The 21535-nt window shown below is 50.5% G+C and overlaps 1 protein-coding gene across 4 annotated transcripts; it reads left to right on the top strand.

Annotated features, from left to right (window-relative positions):
* Window positions 1-204: 204 nt before the first annotated feature.
* Window positions 205-18707, top strand: AFMID (arylformamidase). 4 transcript variants are annotated; one of them, XM_012453592.3, is made up of 11 exons: window positions 205-287; window positions 5685-5775; window positions 13866-13973; window positions 14069-14117; window positions 16018-16103; window positions 16192-16264; window positions 16457-16554; window positions 16803-16881; window positions 16966-17101; window positions 17303-17407; window positions 18212-18707. In XM_012453592.3, exons 1-11 carry the CDS (start codon window positions 228-230, stop codon window positions 18236-18238), a joined length of 912 nt encoding a protein of 303 aa, XP_012309015.2. In that variant the 5' UTR covers window positions 205-227; the 3' UTR covers window positions 18239-18707. The 4 variants fall into 4 exon arrangements, with proteins under 4 accessions (XP_012309015.2, XP_012309014.2, XP_064225330.1 ...); XM_012453591.3 differs by having other exon boundaries at window positions 16966-17116; XM_064369260.1 differs by lacking the exon at window positions 18212-18707 and adding an exon at window positions 18040-18205 and having other exon boundaries at window positions 16966-17116.
* The last annotated feature ends 2828 nt before the right edge of the window (window positions 18708-21535 follow it).

Below are 21535 nucleotides of genomic sequence, written 5' to 3'. Positions count from 1 at the left end.
GGGCAATGTTACCTCAGCCCGCCCCGTCGTGGGAGGGATCCGGGACGCGCGCGCGGGGACTGGGAAGGCTCCGGCGGGGACTGGGAAGGCTCCGGCAGGGCCTATCGGGGTGGGGCCTGGCCTGAGCCCCGCCTCGCTTCGCCCACCAAGTTAAAGGGGCGGAGCGAGGCACGGCTCAGGCCTTATAAAGGGGCGGGACGCACACCCATCCAGCTGTAGACGGCGCGATGGAGGTTTCCGGTGTGGGTCTTCCAGTCGAGGCTCCTTGGAAGAAGATGTCTGCAGAGGTAGGTGGGTTGCAGGGAGGGACTAAGGGGCAGGGGCGGAGTTAACTTATTGATTAGATTGGAATTCTAAGAAGGAAGCTTAGAAGGCATGTATACCACACCTGTGGGAGTGCTAAGCGCCTAGTGTGTGCCAGGTCCCCAGTGCTTGGTCACCACGTTGTATTTTACCTTCTCCTAAAGATTTATGTTAGCCTGATTTTCAGGATAAAGAAAATTGAAGTCCTGGCTGTGCTAATAATATCCGTAGAGCCAGCTAGGCGCGGTGGCTTATGCCTGTAATCCCAGCACTTTGGAAGGCCAAGGTGGGTGGATCATGAGGTCAGGAGTTCGAGACCAGCCTGGCTAACATGATGAAACCCCGTCTGTGCCAAAAATACAAAAATTAGCCAGGCGTGGGATGTGCACCTGTAATCCCAGCTACTCAGGAGGCTGAGACAGGAGAATCACTTGAACCCAGGAGGCGTAAGTTGCCGTGAGCCGAGATCACCATTGCATTCCAGCCTCGGAGCCTGGGTGAAAGACCGAGACTTCGTCTAAAAAAAAAAAAAAATCCGTAGACCCGCAGGAGGTTAAGGGCCAAAGTTCTGGACCTTGATCTGAGGTTACATAATGTTTTTGGGTCTGTGCTTATGTGGGAAAGGCTGAAGAAGACAGAACAGAACAACTGTGGGGTTAAAAAAAAGAAATACCAGTTTTAAAAAAAAAAAAGAAACCCATTGCATAATCCTGATCATAAATAACAGCAACAAAGATGATGGTAGTGATCACAGAGTGTGCCAGGTATGGCTATAAGGACCTTGCAGGTAATAACCTTTCCAGGACAGATTGGACAGATCCAGGGACCTCTGACAAACAGCCCTTCACAGGGAGGAAGAAGCAAGCCACATTGAGGGGCTTGCTTTTTGTACTCGCATGTCTTATCTCTTTTAACCTTGTGATTTGGATATGGCTCCTTTTTGTTTTTGTTTTTGTTTTTTTTTTTTTTTTTTGAGACGAAGTCTCACTCTGTCACCCAGGCTGGAGTATAGTGGCGTGATCTTGGCTCACTCCGCCTCCCAGGTTCAAGCCATTCTCCTGCCTCAGCTTCCTGAGTAGCTGGGATTACAGACACCTGCCACCGTACCCGACTAATTCTTGTATTTTTAGTAGAGACGAGGTTTCGACATGTTGGCAGGGTGGTCTCGAACTCCTGGCCTCAATGATCCACCTGTCTCAGCCTCCCAAAGTGCTGGGATGACAGGCGTGAGCCACTGCGTCCATCCTGGATAGATGCCTTCTACCAGTAAGGGAACTGAATCCCAGAGACTAAATAACTTGTTCAGGATAAAACAGCAAGTAAGTGAGGGAGGTCAGATGGCATTTGACCCCAGGCCTTTCCATGAGGCCACCCTGACTTCCCATTTCTCATGATGGCTTTGAGCCCTTCAAAATCTGGTTCCTTGTTACTGTCTTTCTTTTTTCTTTCTTCTTTTTTTTTTTTGAGACAGAGTCTTGCTCTGTTACCCAGGCTGGAGTGCAATGCTGTGATCTCAGCTCACTGCAACCTCCACCTCCTGGGTTCCAGCAATTCTCCTGCCTTAGCCTCCGAGTAGCTGAGATTACAGGCACTTGCCACCGTGCCCAGCTAATTTTTGTATTTTTAGTAGAGACAGGGTTTCACCATGTTGGCGAAGCTGGTCTTGAACTCCTGACCTCAGGTGATCCGACCCCCTTTGTGGGTAACAGCCCCCATGGGCACCGAGGAAGGAGAACTTCAACTAGTGCCTGAAGAATATCTTAGCTTATAGTGTTATTGCTCAGCTGTTTCCTTTATATAATCTTTCATATATAATCATATTCGTTTATAGAATTAGTACTTGAAGAGTAACTTACTGCTTACATATATCTAGCATACTTAGTTCCATATAATCTTTCTGTATAATCACATAGGTATTGTAGTCGGAGCTGTACTGACACATTTAGTGCTGATTTATAGAATCCTTCCGTATAACCATATACTAGTTTGTAGTAGGAGGAATGCCTAGAGCAGTCACAGAACAGAAGCAGTACATGGGAAAACAGCCAGACCAGGACGAGAACCAAAGACCCAGGCGGTGGCGTCCCTGCCTGAAAGGGCACACGCTGTATGGCAGGCTTGGAGCAGGAGCCTCTCCTGATAAAGGAGTTGTAGTACCTCGCATCCAGTTCCTATGGAAAGTCAGCCTCAGGCCTGAGATCCTGGAAGTAACCGAGGGAGAAGAACCCCTCTGGTGTGACCAGTCACGGCGGCTGTACACCCTGTCAGTCGTTTCTCACTTCTGTGCTAGCTCAAAGAATCCTCCCATAAATCTTAAGAGAATAGCACAAGTCTGTCAGCTCCCACTGCATTGGCTTACAGTATCCTTCTATTAGAAATCCTTTGAAGTCTCCAGCCCCCAGATAAGAAGTGTTACGCACAACACCTGTTGCACACAGCCCACCTCCTTGCCTCGGTGACCTAATGGGGGTGGACCCCTTTTCTGTACACAACCCTCTACTACTGCTCATGGCACGGCCCCCTGCTGCGCACAGCCCACCTCTCTGCCCAGGTGACATAATGGGGTGGTCCCCTCGCTTGTAACTCACGTGATTATGTATGCCCTATCACTAAGCCTGTAGATGATGACCTCACTCACAACCCTGCCCCCTGCTTGTACCTAATAAATACAGATGCTCTTGGGCATTTGGGGGCCGCCGCTGACCTCCGCTCACAGGTGGTGTGGCCCCCCGAGTCCCGATGCTCTTCACCAGTTCTTCAGTGTCCTGTCTCTTTACTTCTTGGATCCTGCACCTCAACACAGCATAAGGGACACCCCACGACCCTGCGGGGCCTCCACAGCCCTACACACCTCAGCCTCCCAAAGTGCTGGGGTTACAGACGTGAGCCACTGCACCCAGTCCTTTTCTTTTCTTTCTTTTTTGAGAAGGGACTTGCTCTGTCTTCCAGGCTGGAGTGCAGTGGTGCAGTCTTGGCTCACTACGAACTCTGCTTCCTGGGCTCAAGCGATTCTCCAGCCTTAGCCTCCCTCACCACCATGCCTGGCTGATTTTTCATATTTTTGTAGAGACAGTGTTCTGCCTTATTGCCCAGGCTGGTCTGGAACTCTTGGACTCAAGTGACCCGCCTATCTTGGCCTCCCAAAGTACTGGGATTACAGGCATGAGCCACCACATGCAGCCTTTTCTGTTTTTAAAAAAAATTCTCCAAACTGCCTCAGAGTGGTTCCTTGTTACTTTCTGCATAAAGTGTGAACATGTTAGCCCAACATTCACCGCCCCTCCTCCTCCAACCCAGTCTCCCAGCCTCACCTCTGTGCGGCAGCCATACAGACCACCAGCATTTGCAAAGTGACCTTTAATTCTTTCCTCCTCACCTCTGTGCCTTTGACTATGCAGTTACCTCCTGTGGTCAGAATAACACCCTCTCAGGGTAGATCAGCTCCTCCTTTTTTTGGAGGGGGAATGGAGTCTTGCTCTGTTGCTCAGGCTGGAGTGTAGTGGTGCGATCTCCGCTCACTGCAGCCTCTGCCTCCCCGGCTTAAGCGATTCTCCTGCCTCAGCCTCCTGAGTAACTAGGATTACAGGCGCACCCACCACACTCGGCTAATTTTTGTATTTTCAGCAGAGGTGGGGTTTTACCATGTTGACCAGGCTGGTCTCGAACTCCTGACCTCAGGTGATTCACCCGCCTTGGCCTCCCAAAGTGCTGGGATTACAGGTGTGAGCCACTGGGCCAGGCAGCTCTTCCGGGCATCAAGTTAATGATGGCATTAACTGGTCTTGAACCCACAACCTCAGGTGATCCGCCCACCTTGTTCTCCAAAGTGCTTGGATTGCAGGCATGAGCCACCATGCCCGGCCTTGATGGCATTAACTGGATTTGTTTGGGGAACTTCATCTCCCCTTAAGGCTGTTGTAGGGCTGTTGGCCCCACAGGGTTGTGGGCTGTCCCTTATGCTGTGCTGAGATGCAGATATGAGAAGTAAAGAGACAGGACACTGAGGAACTGGAGAAGAGCATCTGGACTCAGGGGGCCACACCACCTGTAAGCAGACACAGGCGAGGCACAGAACATCCAGAAGCGTCTGTATTTATAGTACAAGCAGGGGGCAGGGTTGTGAGTGAGGTCATCATCTACAGGCTTAGTGATAGGGCATACATAATCACGTGAGTTACAAGCAAGGGGGCCACCCCATTATGTCACCTGGGCAGAGAGGTGGGCCGTGCACAGCAGGGGGCTGTGTCATGAGCAGTAGTAGAGGGTTGTGTACAGAAAAGGGGTCCACCCCCATTAGGTCACCGAGGCAAGGAGGTGGGCTGTGTGCAACAGGTGTTGTGCGTAACACTTCTTATCTGGGGGCTGGAGACTTCAAAGGATTTCTAATAGAAGGATACTGTAAGCCAGTGCAGTGGGAGCTGACAGACTTGTGCTATTCTCTTAAGATATTTATGGGAGGATTCTTTGAGCTAGCACAGAAGTGAGAAACGACTGACAGGGTGTACAGCCGCCGTGACTGGTCACACCAGAGGGGTTCTTCTCCCTCGGTTACTTCCAGGATCTCAGGCCTGAGGCTTACTTTCCACAGGAACTGGATGCGAGGTACTACAACTCCTTTATCAGGAGGAGAGGCTCCTGCTCCAAGCCTGCCATACAGCGTATGCCCTTTCAGGCAGGGACGCCACCGCCTGGGTCTTTGGTTCTCGTCCTGGTCTGGCTGTTTTCCCATGTACTGCTTCTGTTCTGTGACTGCTCTAGGCATTCCTCCCACTACAAACTAGTATATGGTTATACGGAAGGATTCTATAAATCAGCACTAAATGTGTCAGTACAGCTCCGACTACAATACCTATGTGATTATACAGAAAGATTATATGGATCTAAGTATGATTATATATAAAAAAGCTAGATATAGTAAGCAGTAAGTTATTATGTGATTATATAGAAAGATTATATGGAACTAAGTATGGTAAATAGAAGTACTAAGTATGATTATATAAACTAGATACATGTAAGCAGCAAGTTATACTTCAGGCACTAGTTCTATAAACTAATATATGATTATATATAAAGGATTATATAAAGGAAATAACTGAGTAATAACACTGTAAACTAAGATTCTTCAGGCACTAATTGTGCCTGGGGTTTGCACAGCTCTCTTTCCTCGGTTCCCATGTTGGGGGTTACCCACAGGCTGCCAGCTGGCTAAGGGCACAGCTGTCGCTGGTATACCTGTAGACTATGAATCCGAGGGCATCTGGAGACCCTGGGATACTGGGGAGGGGCTTCTAAGGCAGAGAGGAGCAGCGAGGCATGGGCAGTGGGGAGGGACACGCTATTGAGAAGGAAATCTTACGGAACCTCGTGTCCTTGACCCGCAGGAGCTGGAGCACCAGTACCTCCCCAGCCGATGGGTTGTCCGACTGGGAGCGGAGGAAGCCTTGAGGACCTACTCACAGATAGGAATTGAAGGTAACGGTGTGACCTCTCCATGGCCGCATTGGGTGGCCTTTAGCATGTGGCAGTGGTTCAGAATGCTGGGGATGTGGGGGCTGCACTGCACCACCTGGGCCTCAAGGGCCATTTCCCAAAGTAAACCCCCTGCTCAGGGGCAAGTGCCCAGGACCCCTTGCTGCAGGGACCGGTGGATGCAGGGAAGGTCCATGGCTCGGTTGACCATGCCTGGCCTTTCCTGCTCAGCCAGCCATGCCCAGGCCCCTAAGACTACATGCTGTGGTTGGCATAGGGAGGTGAAGTGAACAGAGGAACGTTCCTCCTTCACTACTGAATGTGGAATGAGGTCACTATTCATAAAAAGCAATACTTTGGGAGGCCGCAGTAGGCATATCACTTGAGGCCAGGAGTTCAAGAACCAGCCTGGCCAACATGGCAAAACCTCATCTCTACAAAAAAATACAAAAATTAGCTGACACCCGTAATCCCAGCTACTCGGGAACCTGAGGCATTAAAATTGCTTGAACCTGGGAGGCAGAGGTTGCAGTGAGCTGAGATTGCATCACTGCACTCCAGCCTGGAGTCTCAGGGGAAAAAAAAAAAAGCAATTAAGCCTTTTTTTTTTTTTTTTTTTTTGAGACACAGTCTCACTCTGTTGCCAGGCTGGAGTGCAGTGGCATGATCTTGGCTCACTGCAACCTCCGCCTCCCAGGTTCAAGCAATTCTCCTACCTCAACCTCCTGAGTAGCTGGGACTACAGGCATGCACCACCATGCCCAGCTAATTTTTGTATTTCTAGTAGAGATGGGGTTTCACCATGTTGGCCAGGATGGTCTCGATCTCTTGACCTCGTGATCCGCCCACCTTGGCCTTCCAAAGTGCTGGGATTACAGGGATGAGCCGCCTTGCCCAGCCTTTTTTTTTTTTTTTTTTTTAAGATGAAGTCTCGCTCTGTCGCACCCAGGCTGGAGTGCCGTGGCATCATCTCAGCTTATTGTATCCTCTGTCTCCCAGGTTCAAGCGATTCTCCTGCCTCAGTCTCCCAAGTAGCTGGGATTACAGGTGCCCACCACCACGCTTAGCTAATTTTTTGTATTTTTAGTAGAGATGGGGTTTTACCATATTGGCCAGGCTGGTCTATAACTCCCAACCTAAGGTGATCCATCGCCCCCTCCTCGACCTCCCAAAGTGCTGGGATTACAGGTGTGCCCCACTGCCTTTTCTTTCTTTCTTTTTTTTGAGAAGGAGTTTCACTCTTGTTGCTGAGGCTGGAGTGCAATGGCGCAATCTTGCCTCACTGCAACCTCCGCCTCCCAGGTTCAAGTGATTCTCCTGCCTCAGCCTCCCGAGTAGTTGGGATTACAGGCATGTGCCACCATGCCTAGCTAATTTTGTACTTTTAGTAGAGATGGGGTTTCTCCATGTTGGTCAGGCTGGTCTTGAACTCCTGACCTTGTGATCCACCCGCCTCGGCCTCCCAAAGTGCTGGGGTTATAGATGTGAGCCACCGCGCCCGGGCTTTCCCCTTTTCTTTCTTTAAAGAAATCTGGACTTGGGAACCTGTAAACTAGTGAAGTCTTAATGGACATTTCTGTCTCTGCCCTGTGTCTGCAGAGTGCTGCACCACAGTTTGAACACTTGGTAACACATCTGTGCTGGGATGGGGAGCTGGCCCTGAGGAGGGAGTGTGGGTGAGGAAGCAGCCAGCTATGCCTGGCAGACTGGCTCTGCTGCAGCAGGCTCAGCACAGCCTTTCAGAGGCAGCTGCCTTGGCTCCTGGGCTTGGTGGTTTTCTAAACAGAGAGAACCCAGGAGGAGGAACAGATTTGTTAGAAGTGTGTTCCAGCACATTCCACCATCCTCCTGTCTCAATAGATTGGGATGGAGCTGTTTCCTGGGCTCTTCATGGTTCCTTGCTGTGCCCAACTCTGTGCCAAATTCATCTGTTTGCTCAATAAATATATGAGTGACATACAAGAGCTGGGAGCAAACCTGTTGGCCTAATTGTCTTGAGAGATAAAGAGCTATCCCTATTGAGATAGGAAGTCAGATGTAAAAAGCAAGCTTGATTGAACCTTTAAAGGAAAAGTTTTTTAAAAGAGAGAGGGAAGCCAGGCACTGTCACGCATGCCTGTGATCCCAGCATTGCGGGAGGTCAAGGCAGGAGGATCCTTTGAGGCCAGGAGTTTGAAAGCAGCCTGGGCAATAGAGCAAGAATCTATTTCTGCAAAAAATTTAAAAATTAGTACTGCGTGGGTAGTGTGCATCTGTAGTTCCACCTACTTGGGAGGCTGAGGTGGGAGGATGACTGCTGCCCAGGAGTTCAAGGCTGCATATTTCTTTATGTATTGGTTATTTATTTATTTATTTATTTTATGAGACAAGGCCTTCCTCTGTCGCCCAGGCTGGAGTGCAGTGGTTCGATTTTGGCTCACTGCAGCCTCCACCTCCTGGGTTCAAGCAATTCTTGTGTCTCAGCCTCCCGAGTATCTGGGATTACAGGTGCCCACCATCACACCTGGCTAACTTATTGTATTTTTAGTAGAGACAGGGTTTCACCATCTTGGCCAGGCTGGTCTTGAACTCCTGACCTCATGATCCACCTTACTCGGCCTCCCAAAGTGCTGGGATTATAGGTTTGAGCCACTGCGCCCGGCCTACACTAGCTTTTAAATTTGTTTTACTGTGACCCTCCAGTCTGGTCAACAGAGTGAGACTCTGTCTCAAAAAAAAAAAAAAAAAAAAAAAAAAGAGAGAGAAAGAAACTGTCCCCTTTAAACACTCACTCCCATTCCTCGACCTCCCCTTGCCCCTAGCAACCACCGTTCCACTTCTTGTCTTGATGAATTTGACTTCCCTAGGGACCTCATTTAAATGAAATCATGCAGAATTTGAGCTTTTGTATCTGGATAAAAAATATATACAGCATTTTGCAAACTGTAAAATGTATTTTTACTAATAATTTCTAATGCTGTGCATGGTATTAAAAACAGGACTGTGGGGCTGCATGCGGCAGCTCATGCCTGTAATCCCAGCACTTTGGGAGGTCAAGGTGGGGGATCACTTGAAGTCAGGAGTTCAAGACCAGCCTGGTCAACATGATGAAACCCCATCTCCACTAAAAACACAAAAATAGCTGGGCGGGGTGGCGCCTGCCTGTAATCCCAGCTACTCTGGAGGCTGAGGCAAGAGAATTGCTTGAATCTGGGAGGCAGAGGTTGCAGTGAGGCAAGATTACACCACTGCACTCCAGGCTGGGCAACAAAGCAAGACCTTTTGTCAAAAAAAAAGAAAGAAAAAGAAAACAAATTACTTCTTCCAGGCCAGGAGCTGTGGCTCACACCTGTCATCCCAGCACTTTGGGAGGCCAAGGTGGGCGGATCACTTGAGGTGAGGAGTTCGAGACCGGCCTGGCCAACATGGTGAAACCCTGTCTCTAGTAAAAATACAAAAATAGCCAGGCATGATGGCACATACTTGTAATCTCAGCTACTTGGGAGGCTGAAGTAGGAGAATCGCTTGAACCCAGGAGAGAAAGCTTGCAGTGAGCCAAGATCGCACCACTGCGCTCCATCCTGGGCAACGAGAGTAAAACTCTGTCTGAAAAAGAGAAAAAAAAAATTATTTCTAACCCAAAGCAATTGAAAACAGGTACTCAAATAAGCACATTTACATGTGTGTTCATAGCACGATTTCCTCGTAGCCTGAGTTGTAAATAACAGCAGCACAGTGTTTGTCTTAATGAGGAAGGAAGCTTGCCATAAGGTTGGTTCTGGGGTGTGTTGCTGAAGCCCTCCTGCGTTCTTGTCCTGGGGTTCACGGCCTGGAGGGCCCTCTGTGGGGGCACGAGTCACTTCATTCTCTGTCACTGCCCCCCAGCTGTCCTCTCCTAGAGAGAGGCAATTTCTCTTTCTTGGGGTCAGTAGAATTTTCAATAGCTGAGGAGGCTTCTGCCTGATAATGAACACCTGAAGCCGCTTGGTTTTAATTGCTATTCCATTTAGAACATACATTTCATGATGTTTTTGTTAGGTATAGCACGACATTGATCTAGTCCATTTATATGCTTTAAGAACTCCTGTGTTAATTAAATCTCGACCTTCTGATGAGCCTGTGAGGCGGATCGTCTTCACACTGTGCTGGGGGCAGGGTTGTTGGCAAACCCCCTTCGAAGATGGCTGGCAGCGGCCTTGAAGTGACAGATGCATCTGCCTTTTGACCCAGCATTCCACCCCTGAGAGTATGCCCTACAGATGCTTACAAGTGGTGTGGTAATGCGTGTACAAGGCTGTTCACAGCAGGGGTGTTGGTGGTGGCATGGCCCGGGAGGCTGCCCAGGTACCTTTCAGCAGAGTATAGGTGGCAGGTCTGCAGCCCTGGGGCTTATCAGACCCCAACGCTGCTGGCACCTTGATCTTGGACTTCCAGTCTGCAGAACTGTGAGAAGATAAAATTTCCGTTGTTCTAAGTCTCCCCCATCTGCGGTATTTTGTTATAGCCGCCCAGGCTGACTCAGACAGGAGCCCAGGGTGGATGTGAGCCTGTTATAAGCAGCTCACATGTGGGGCTGTCGGGAGTCCGAGTAGAAGTTGGAAGAGCCTAGAGAAGCAGCTGCTGCCTTCCAGGGAACAGGCCAAAAGGGATCCAATCACAGCGGCCTCGGTGCAGGTGGGGAGGAGACGCGAGGCCCAGGACAAGCAGTGGAGGGGAGTCCAGGGATTTCCTGATGATCAGATGTGGTTTGAGAAAGAGAGGAGGCTGGGTCCGGTGGTGTGCACCTGTAATCCCAGACTTTAGGAAACTGAAACAGGAGGACAGCTTGAGCCCAGGAGTTCGAAACCAGCTGGACAACATAGCAAGAACTGGTCTCTACAAAAAAATTTTAAAATTAACTGGGTTGGCCGGGCACAGTGGCTCACACCTGTAATCCCAGCACTTTGGGAGGCCAAGGTGGACGGATCACCTGAGGTCGGCGGATCACCTGAGGTCGGGAGTTTGAGACCAGCCTGACCAATATGGAGAAACCCCATCTCTACTAAAAATACAAAATTAGCTGAGTGTGGTGGCACGCACCTGTAATCTCAGCTACTCAGGAGGCTGAGGCAGGAGAATCACTTGAACCCAGGAGGAGGAAGTTGCAGTGAGCCACGATCACGCCATTGTACTCCAGCCTGGGCAACAAGAGCAAAACTCTTTGTCTCCAAAAAAGCAACAAAAACTAGCTGGGTGTGGTGTTGCATGCCTGTGGTCCCATCTACTTGGGAGGCTAAGGTGGGAGGATCACTTGAGCCTTGGAGTTCGAGAACAGCCTAGGCAACATGGCAAAACCCTGTCTCTACAAAAAATACAAATATTAGCCAGGTGTGGTGGCATACGCCTGTAGTCTTAGCTACTCTGGTGGCTGAGGTGGGAGGCTTGTTTGAACCTGGGAGATCAAGGCTGCAGTGAGCCGAGATTGCACCACTACACTCCTGCCTGTGTGACAGAGTGAAACCATGTCTCAAAAATAAAAAGTGAATTCAGGCCGGGCGCAGTGGCTCACGCCTGTAATCCCAGCACTTTGGGAGGCCGAGGCAGGTGGATCACGAGGTCAAGAGATCGAGACAATCCTGGTCAACATGTTGAAACCCCGTCTCTACTAAAAACACAAAAAATTAGCTGGACACGGTGGCGCATGCCTGTAGTCCCAGCTACTCAGGAGGCTGAGGCAGGAGAATTGCCTGAACCCAGGAGGCAGAGGTTGCGATGAGCCGAGATCGCGCCATTGCACTCCAGCCTGGGTAACGAGAGCGAAACTCCGTCTCAAAAAAAAAAAAAAAAAGTGAATTCAGGAGTTAAAGACCAGCCTGATCAACACCATGAAACCCCATCTCTACTAAAAATAGAAAAATTAGCTGGGTCCAGGCACAATGTCTCACCCCTATAATCCCAGCACTTTTTGGAAGCCGAGGTCGGCATATCATGCAAGGTCAGGAGTTCAAGACCAACCTGGCCAACATGGCAAAACCCCATCTCTACTAAAAATACAAAAAAAAAATTAGCCGGGCATGGTGGTGGGTGCCTGTAATCCTGACTGAGGCAGAGAATTGCTTGAACCCAGGAGGCACAGATTGAAGTGAGCAGAGATTGCGCCATTGCACTCCAGCCTGGGTGACAAGAGCAAAGCTCTGTCTCAAAGAAAAAAAAAAATTAGCCGGGCGTGGTGGCGCTCCCCCATAGTCTCAGCTGCTTGGAAGGCGAAGACAGGAGAATGACTTGAACCCAGGAGGCGGAGGTTGCAGTGAACCGAAATTGCATCACTGGACTCCAGCTTGGGTGACGGAGCAAGACTCCATCTCAAAAAAGCAAAACAAAAACCACACAAGGCTTTTCGTTGAAATGTCCCCTCCTCCTCCCTTTCATCCGCCCAGTTCCCCTGGCCCCCCGGCCACTGTTATTAATATGGACATAGACTCCTCTCCCTTTAATCCAAATGGCCCTGTAGTATACACATTTCCACCCTGCCAGTTTCACTTCGTATTTCTGGGTGATGTTTCCACATCTGTACATAGATAGCTTCTTGTCGGTACACAGGGAGCCCTTCAGGGGCAGTGGCTGGTAACTTGGGTGCTGGCAAAACAGGTTTTGCAACTTCACAGGTGTTCTGCAAAGGCAGCTTCCTGCCTGGGTTTGGCACATGGGCGCTTCCCTTTGATTTCCCTCGGCTTTGATCCATCCGGCTGAAGTGGAGACAACCTGCGTTATAGTTCTGCATGCTGGTGTAGCCGCCATTCCTGCATGCTGGCTAGCCGCTATTCCTGCATGCTGGCATAGACGCAATTCCTAGGAGCGCTCAGTCCCAGGCTTCTTTCTTCCTCTGCTGTATTTACCCTTCTGGAGTTGCAGAATGAATCACTCACCTGAGAGAAGCACAGGCCTTTTTTCTAGTCCTACTGTGGCCACCAAGGTTGGGGACCAGGGGGCCTCCAGGGACAGGGATCCCAAGTTGCAGGGTAATACACTGAGCCCTTTCTGAGGTGCAGGTTCTACAGGGAGCTGGATTCCACCTTTTTTGGGGAGATCAACCCAGCACCCCAAGGGTCCCCTGATGGTGCCTGAACACAGCTGTGAGAAAGGGGTGTCTGGATTCTAGGGGTGCAGGATGTGAAAGGTGAGGCATGGACCCACACGGTGGCCCCCAGAGGCCTTAGGTCTCTGCTGACTAGCTAGAATTCTGAAAATTATGTTATGTAAAACACTTAGCATCTGCAGTGCCAAATAAAGGTGACCCCCACCACGGCACCAAGAAAAGAGACATGTCCAAATCCTAACCCTGGGAACCTGTATCCTTATTTGGTGTTTTCTTGTTTTGTTTTGTTTGAAACAGAGTCTCCTCTGTCGCCCAGGCTGGAGTGCAGTGGTGCTCTCTCAGTTCACTGCCACCTCTGCCTCTGGGTTCAAGTGATTTTCCCGCCTCAGCCTCCCTAGTAGCTAGGATTACATGCACCCGCCGCTTCGCCCAGCTAGTCTTTGTATTTTTAGTAGAGATGGGTTTTCGCCATGTTGGCCAGGCTAGTTTTGAACTCCTGACCTCAGGTGATCTGCCCATCTCAACTTCCCAAAGTGCTGGGATTACGGCGCCCCCTGGTATTTCCTTATTTGAAAGGCCATCTTTGTGGGTGTTATTAGCTAAAGTAAAGTCATTCTGGGTTAGTGTGGGCCCTAAATCCCATAACTGGTGTTCTGCTAAGAGACAGAAGAGGGAGGGGCACACAGGGAGGGGACCACATGAAGACGGAGGCAGAGACTGGAGGAGGCAGAGGCGACTGGAATGATGTATCCACAGGCCTAGGAATGCCTAGAGCCACCAAGAGCTGCAGGAGGCAAGGGAGGATCCTTCCCTAGAGGCATATAGTGTGTAGTAAAGTCACTGAAGAGTCCTCGCAAAACCACGGTTCACTGGTTGACAGGCGTCAGCACTGGGAGTCTTCTTTCCATGGGAGGTGCTCAGAGCTAAAGCTCACACATAACTTCAGGGAGCTTTCGGGGGAAGGTTTCTACCCGAACTGAAATAGAAGCCGCCGCCACCTGAGCTTGTGTTGACAGCGACTTGTTCATTTCTGCGACAGCTACCGGGAGGGCCCAGGCCACCTGGAAGAGCCTGCTGCACGTCCCCTATGGAGATGGAGGAGGGGAGAGAATGGACATCTACTTTCCCAACAAGGCGGCTGAAGGTGGTCAGTGAAGGGGCCGGGGGTCCCGGGGCTGGGGGTCCAGTGGCAGAGCTCCGCAGGGCCGGCCCCGCCCATGTGCCCCCTGCTTGGTTTTGCAGCCTCGCCTTTCTTCCTGTTCTTTCACGGAGGATACTGGCAGAGCGGAAGGTGAGTCGGGGGATGTGGATGGTGCAGTGCAAGAAAGATGTCCTGGGGGACCCCTCTTCCCAACAACTGCCACAAGCTGGGCAGCTTCCTGCAGGCAGGTGTCTCGCAGCGCTGGAGGACGGAAGTCTGAAGGCAATGTGGGCAGGGCTGGTTCCTAGGAAGGCGGCTCTGAGGAGGATCCTTCCTGCCTCCTCCAGCTTGCAGTGGCCACAGGCCGTCCTGGGCTTGTCTGCATGGCTCCAGCCCCTGCCTCCATTCATGTGTGATCCTTGTGTCTCAAATCATCCTCTCCTTTTTTTTTTTTTTTTTGAGACAGAGTCTCACTCTGTAGGTAGCCCAGACTGGAGTGCAGTGGTGCAACCTCAGCTCACTGCAACCTCCGCCTCCCAGGTTCAAGTGATTCTCCTGCCTCAGCCTCCTGAGTAGCTGGGATTACAGGTACCCACCACCATGTCCAGCTAAGTTTTGTATTTTTAGTAGAGACAAGGGTTCACCGTGTTGGCCAGGCTGATCTTGAACTCCTGACCTCAAGTGATCCACCCACCTCAACCTCCCAAAGTGCTGGGATTATAGGCATGAGCCACTGTGCCCAGCCTCCTTTTTTTTATGAGGTCATATTCACAGGTTCTGAGGGTTAAGATTTGGACGTATCTTTTGAGGGGACACAGTTCAACCCACTACACCCAATGAGAAGCATGTTCAGCCTCCTGTTGAATCAAGGGAAGAGCCAGAGTGACCAACCACTGTCCCAGTTTGCTTGGGACTAAGGAGGAGTTTCCCAGAACATGGGGTTTTCAGCGCTTTAGGAAAAAAAAAAAGAGAGTCCCAGGTAAAATGGGACAGTCGGTCACTGTAAGCCAAGCAATGGGTATTTGGGAATTTGGGATCTTGGTAGACCATGCTGTTCCCTAGGACCTTTCTACAGAGTTGCCTTCAAGCGTGTTCATGTTAATGGCTTACATTTAATGACCAGGCGTGGTGGCTCGCCTGTAACCCCAACACTTTGGAAGGGTGAGGCGGGTGCATCACTTGAGGTCAGGAGTTTGAGACCAGCCTGGCCAACATGGTGAAACCCTATCTCTACTAAAAATACAAAAATTAGATGAACGTGGTGGCGTGTGCCTGTAATCCCAGCTACTTGGGAGGCTGAGGCAGGAGAATCACTTGAACCCGGGAGGTGGAGGTTGCAGTGAGCCGAGATTGTGCCACTGCACTCCAGCCTGGGTGAGAGAGTAAGACCCTGTCTCAAAAAAAAAAAAAAAAGCTTAAAAAAGCTTACATTTATTGCACACAGAACTCTCTACACTGCTAGTCTTTAATTCTCAAAACAGTTCCCTAAGAGAGGGAACATGATTGCCCCTATTTTATAGATGAGGAAACCACGCTTAGAAGTTGCATAAATTGCTAGGCACAGTGGCTCACACCTATAATCCCACACTTTGGGAGGCAGAGGCAGAAGGATCCCCAGGAGTTAGAAACCAGCATGGTCAACATAACAAGACCCCCAAGACCCCCACCTCTACAAAAGAAAAAATAAATTTGCTGGGCATAGTGGTGCACATCTGTACTCCTGCTTGGGAGGCTGAGGCAGGAGGATCGCTTGAGCCCAGGAGGTCGAGGCTGCAGTGAACCGTGATCACACCATTGCATTCCAGCCTGGGTGATAGAGCGAGGCCCTACTGCTTAAAAAAAAAAAGTTACATGAAGTCCCTGCAAGGTCCCATAGCTCGCATGTGATGTAGCAGGGAGAGAGCCTGTCCTCATCACTGTGTCACACGGGGCTGGAGAGGGGTGATGCTGTGTGTGGACGGGACATCTGGCAAGTGTTGTGTTCAGGACGCAGGAAGCAGCACAGGGGCCAGGTCGCCTCCAGCCTTCACATCTGTGCCTCTCTCTGCAGTAAGGACCAGTCCGCCTTCATGGCCGACCCACTGGCAGCGCAGGGAGTGGCCGTGGTGATAGTGGGTTATGACATCGCCCCTAAAGGTAATAGGGGTGGCTGCTGCAGGTCCAAGGGCCGGTGGGCTTTAGGAGGCACTGAGAGTCCCTGACCCAGCTCATGCACTCTGTGCAGGTACCCTGGACCAGATGGTAGACCAGGTGACCCGCAGCATTGCGTTTGTCCAGAAGCGATATCCAAGCAATGAGTGGGTGTTGCCAGCAGATTTTCTTCCTGTCGGACCCTGCTGGGTGGGAGAACAGTGGAATCAGTCCTTTGGACACAGCCAAGCTGCCCCTCTGGCCTGTGGAGCAGAAGGCAAATTGGGACAATTTGAAGTGGGCCTGATGTTGTGTGGAAACTGAGTGCAAATCCAGCTCTCTGCTCTGACCCACCCCAGGGGAATTTACCTGTGTGGACACTCAGCCGGGGCCCACCTGGCCGCCATGATGCTCCTGGCCGACTGGACCAAGCACGGAGTCACGCCCAACCTCAAAGGTTTCCAGGGGGCTGCAGCCTGGCCGGGCAGCCTTCATCTCCCCATGGGCCTTGGGGTTTGGCCCAGCTGCCTGAAATCCTCCCGGCTGTGAGTGGCTTGACCGCAGGGCTCCAAGCGCTGTGAGCCAGGCCTTCTCTGCTTCCTCTGTGCCCCCTCCCCTGCCCCTGCCCCTCTGGCCTTGGAGGCGGGCTGGCCCTGCCTTGCTCTGCCTGGAGCCTGGCCCTGTGACAATTCTGCACTTTCACAGGCTTTTTCCTGGTGAGTGGAGTCTTTGACCTGGAGCCTATGGTGTATACATCACAGAATGTTGCTCTCCAGCTGACCCTGTGAGCCACTTGCCCACCAGCACCCCTGGGTCACCTGGAGACTGGCTTGTCTCTGTCCTGACCCCTGTCCACTCCCTGCCCCAGGGAGGACGCTCGGAGGAACAGCCCCCAGCTGAAGGTGGCCCAGGCGCAGCCGGCGGACACCGCCTGCCCTGTGCTGGTGGTCGTGGGCCAGTTCGACTCCCCCGAATTCCACCGACAGTCCTGGGAGTTTTACCAGGTACTCCCAGCACAGGTTTGTGGCCAGAGGTCGAAGGTCATGTGAGCTCATTATTTTCCTTTCTTTCACCCAAGTGGACAAGACTGTCCATCATTTATTCAGCACATAATGAGTGAACCCTGACCTGTGCTGGGCATGGCCCCAAGTCCTGCCCTGCCTCCCGCCACAGCGCAGGCCCCTCCTCCCGTCTCTCCTGCCCAGACCCTGTGTCAAGGAGGGTGGAAAGCCTCGTTTGAAAAGCTCCACGACGTGGATCACTTTGAAATCATTGAGACTCTGACCCAGAAGGACAGCGTACTCACCAAGGTGGGCCTCATCCCTGGCCTTCCTCAGCCCTTTTGTGGTAGACAGCATGGGTCCTGTCGGAGCCCCTTAGATGTGCAAACCAGCCTGAGTTCAAGACCAGCCTAGCCAACATAGACAAACTCCGTCTCTACTAAAAATACAAAAACTTAGCCAGATATGGTGGCACATGCCTGTAATCCCAGCTACTCAGGAGGCTGAGGCATGAGAATTGCTTGAACCCAGGAGGCAGAGGTTGCAGTGAGCCAAGATTGTACCACTGCACTGCAGCCTGGGTGACAAAGCAAAACTCCATCTCAAAAAAAAAAAAAAAAAAAAAACGACCTGAGAATCTTGGAAAGACAGAACCTAAGAAAAAAAGCATCTTGTTTTTTTCTTTTTTGTTTTTTTAGAGACAGGGTCTCCTCTGCTGCACCCAGGCTGGAGTACAGTGGCAAAATCTTAGTTCTTTGCCACCTCTTGGGCTCAAGTGGTGATCCTGCCTCAGCCTCCCGAGTAGCTGGGACTACAAAGGTGTGCCACCACACCCTGCTAATTTTTATATTTTTTTGTAGAGATGGGGTCTCTCTATGTTCCCCAGGCTGGTCTTACCTTTTTCTTTTTTTTAAATCTCACCATATTATACCTCTAACCAGGCTGTCTTGAACTCCTGACTTCAAGTGATCTTCCTGCCTCAGCCTCCCAAAGTGTTGGGATTACAGGCATGAGCCACTGCATCCAGCTCCGTTCTGTTCCATTTCCTTAATCAAATTCCTGCCAAGAGCTGCTCCAGTTCTGGGGCTTTTATGTCCTCTCTTCCTGCTCCAGATGATCTTGAAAACAATCTTCCAGTAGTTCTGCCAATACCTGAAGCCTGGTCCACATGCACCCCACCTTGGGAAGCCTCGCCACAGAGCTCTCAGAGCTGAAGCCGATGGTTTCAGTTTTCCCCAGCACCCAGGGGAGCCTTGCTGTGTCTGCCTGCCCGGGAAGAGTCCATTCTCACCGCTGGGACACTGAAAATCTCCAGGTCCTCCCTCTTCCCAGCCCGGATGGAGCTCTAGGGAGGCCCCAGGGAAGGTCCACGAGTCAATGCTCTGAAATGCTGGAGCCACCTCTTGGCCTCGTCTGGCCCCTCGTCTGCTGACAGAATGTGACAAAAATGACTTACCTCCAGCGTTTTTGTATGACTCACAAGCTAAGAATGACTTTGCATTTTTAGATGGTTCATAAAGAGTCACAAAAGAATATTATTTCATAACATGTAAAAATTATATCAAACTTAAATTTCCATGTCGATAAATAAAGTTGTATTGGAATACGGCCCTGCTCAGTTCATTTACGTATTGTCTAGGGCAGCTTTTGAGCTGCCGGGCATTGCTGAGTGGTGGTGACCTGTAGCATTTCCTTTTTTGTTTGTTTGTTTTTTTTTGAGATGAAGTTTCACTTTTGTTTCTCAGGCTGGAGTGCAATGGTGCGATCTTGGCTCACCGCAACCTCCGCCTCCCGGGTTCAAAAAATTCTCAAGCCTCAACCTCCCAAGCAACTGGGATTACAGGCATGTGCCGCCATACCTGGCTAATTTTTGTATTTTTAGTAGAGATGGACTTTCTACATGTTGGTCAGGCTGGTCTCGAACTTTCGACCTCGGGTAATCTGCCCGCCTCAGCCTCCAAAAGTGCTGGGATTACAGGTGTGAGCCACCGAGCCCAGCCTCGGCATTTCCTATCTGGCCCTTTTCAGGAAAAGTTTGCCGACCCCTGGGTAAGGACTTCCCCAAGCCAGCTTGCCTTCTGCCTTCAGTTTCAGCCTCCTCTCTGCTGTGTCCTCCATCTCCCTGACATTTGGGTCTGTCCCTCAATGTCCTGGGGTCTCAGCATTGGGGCCAACACCTTGACCTTGACAGGACAATGCCACCTACATGTAGGACAAGCTTCCTCTGCACCCCTAGGGTGGTGTGCACGTCCCAAGGAGCCGACTACATCCATTCACCACCCACCTGAATACACCGCCTCTTTCTCCCACGCTGAATAGCATTCAAGAATTTCCACTGTGGGCTGGGCATAGTGGCTTATGCCTGGAATCCCAGCACTTGAGGAGGACGAGGCAGGTGAATCACCTGAGGTTAGGAACTTGAGACTAGCCTGGCCAACACGGCAAAACCCTGTCTCTACTCAAAATATAAAAATTAGCCAGACGTGGTGGTGGGCACCTGTAATCCCAGCTACTTGGGAGGCTGAGGCAGGAGAATCACTTGAACACAGAAGGCGGGGGTTACAGTGAGCCAAGATTGCGCCCCTGCACTCCAGCCTGGGCAACAGAGCCAGACTCTGTCTCAGAAAAAAACAAATAATTTCCACTGTGTCTGTGCAGCAAACCATCATGACACACGTTTCCCCTTGTAACAAACCTGCACATATGCCCTGGAACTTAAAGTAAAAGTTGGGAGAGAAAAAAATAGAAATTCCACTGTGGCATTATTGAGTATGGCAAAAAAAAAAAAAAAAAAGAAAGAAACAGCCTAGTGTTCATCAGGGAATAAATGCATCCAAGCAGCATGAAACCCTGCAGCCATTACAAAGAGATCTGTGTTTACCATGTGGAAAACCGCCAAGATCCACACAGCTCCCTTACCCATGGGGCTTCGCTCCAAGACTCCCTGAAACCGTGGATAATACTGAATCCTGCATACGCTATGTTTTCTCCTATGTGATAAGTTTAAACCTAAGACAAAGTTTAATTTATAAATTAGGCAAAGAGTAGATGAGTATTCCTTCTAAGAGATTAATAATAACTAATAAAATAGAACGATTATAACAATATACTGTGATAAAAGTTATGTGAAGCCAGGCATGGTGGCTCACGCCTGTAATCCCAGCACTTTGGGAGGCTGAGACGGATGGGTCACCTGAGGTCAGGAATTCGAGACCAGCCTGGCCAACATGACGAAACCCTGTCTACTAAAAATACAAAAAGTAGCCGGGCATGGTGGTGAGATCCTGTAATCCCAGCTACTTGGGAGGCTGAGGCAAGAGAATCACTTGAACCTGGGAGGTGGAAGGTGCAGTGAGCCAAGGTCATGCCATTGCACTCCAGCCTGGGCGACAAGAGTGAAATTCCGTCTCAAAAACAAAGCAAAACAAAACAAAATTTATGTGAATGGGGTCGCTCTCTTTCTCTCAAAATATCCTTTTTTGTCCTGGTGCAGTGGCTCACACCGATAATCCCAGCACTTTGAGAGGCCGAGGCAGGTGGATCACCTGAGGTCAGGAGTTCAAGACCAGCCTGGTGAAACCCTGTCTCTAATAAAAATACAAAAAATTAGCTGGGAATGGTGTTGCCTGCCTGTAATCCCAGCTACTTGGGAAGCTGAGGCAGGAGAATTGCTTGAACTTCAGAGCAGAGGTTGCAGTGAGCCTGTATCGTGCCACTGCACTCCAGCCTGAGCGACAGAGTAAGACCCTGTCTCAGAAAATATATATATTCTTTTTTTTTTTTTTTTGAGTCGGAGTCTTGCTCTGTCACCAGGCTGGAGTGCAGTGGCACAATCTCGGCTCAGTGCAACTTCCGCCTCCTGGGTTCAAGCGATTCTTCCGCCTCAGCCTCCCGAATAGCTGGGACCACAGGCACGTACCACCATGCCCGGCTAATTTTTTTATATTTTTAGTAGAGACGGGGTTTCACCGTGTTGGCCAGGATGGTCTCGATCTCTTGACCTCGTGATCCACCCACCTCAACCTCCCAAAGTGCTGGGGTTACAGGCATGAGCTACCGCACCTGGCTATATTCTTTTTTTTTGAGACAGGGACTTTTGCTCTGTTGCCCAGACTAGAGTGCCAGTGGCCTAGTCATGGCTCACTGCAGCCTTCACCTCCCAGGATCAAGTGATCCTCCCACCTCGGCCTCCTGAGTAGCTGCGACTACAGGTGCAAGCCTGGCTAATTTTTTTTTTTTTTTTTTTTGAGACAGAGTTTTACTCTTGTTGCCCTGGCTGGAATGCAATGGCAGGATCTCAGCTCACTGCAACCTCTGCCTCCTGGGGTTCGATCAATTCTCATGCCTCAGCCTGCCGAGTAGCTGGGATTACAGACGCCCACCACCACCCCTGGCTAGTTTTTTGTATTTTTAGTAGAGACAGGGTTTCACTATGTT

The sequence above is a fragment of the Aotus nancymaae genome, unplaced genomic scaffold, assembly GCF_030222135.1.
Source record: "Aotus nancymaae isolate 86718 unplaced genomic scaffold, 86718_ANA_hifiasm-v0.15.2.pri h1tg000089l, whole genome shotgun sequence".
Classification (NCBI taxonomy): domain Eukaryota; kingdom Metazoa; phylum Chordata; class Mammalia; order Primates; family Aotidae; genus Aotus; species Aotus nancymaae.
The sequence above is the reverse complement of the archived record's forward strand: the minus strand, read 5'-3'. Positions and strand labels throughout refer to the sequence as shown.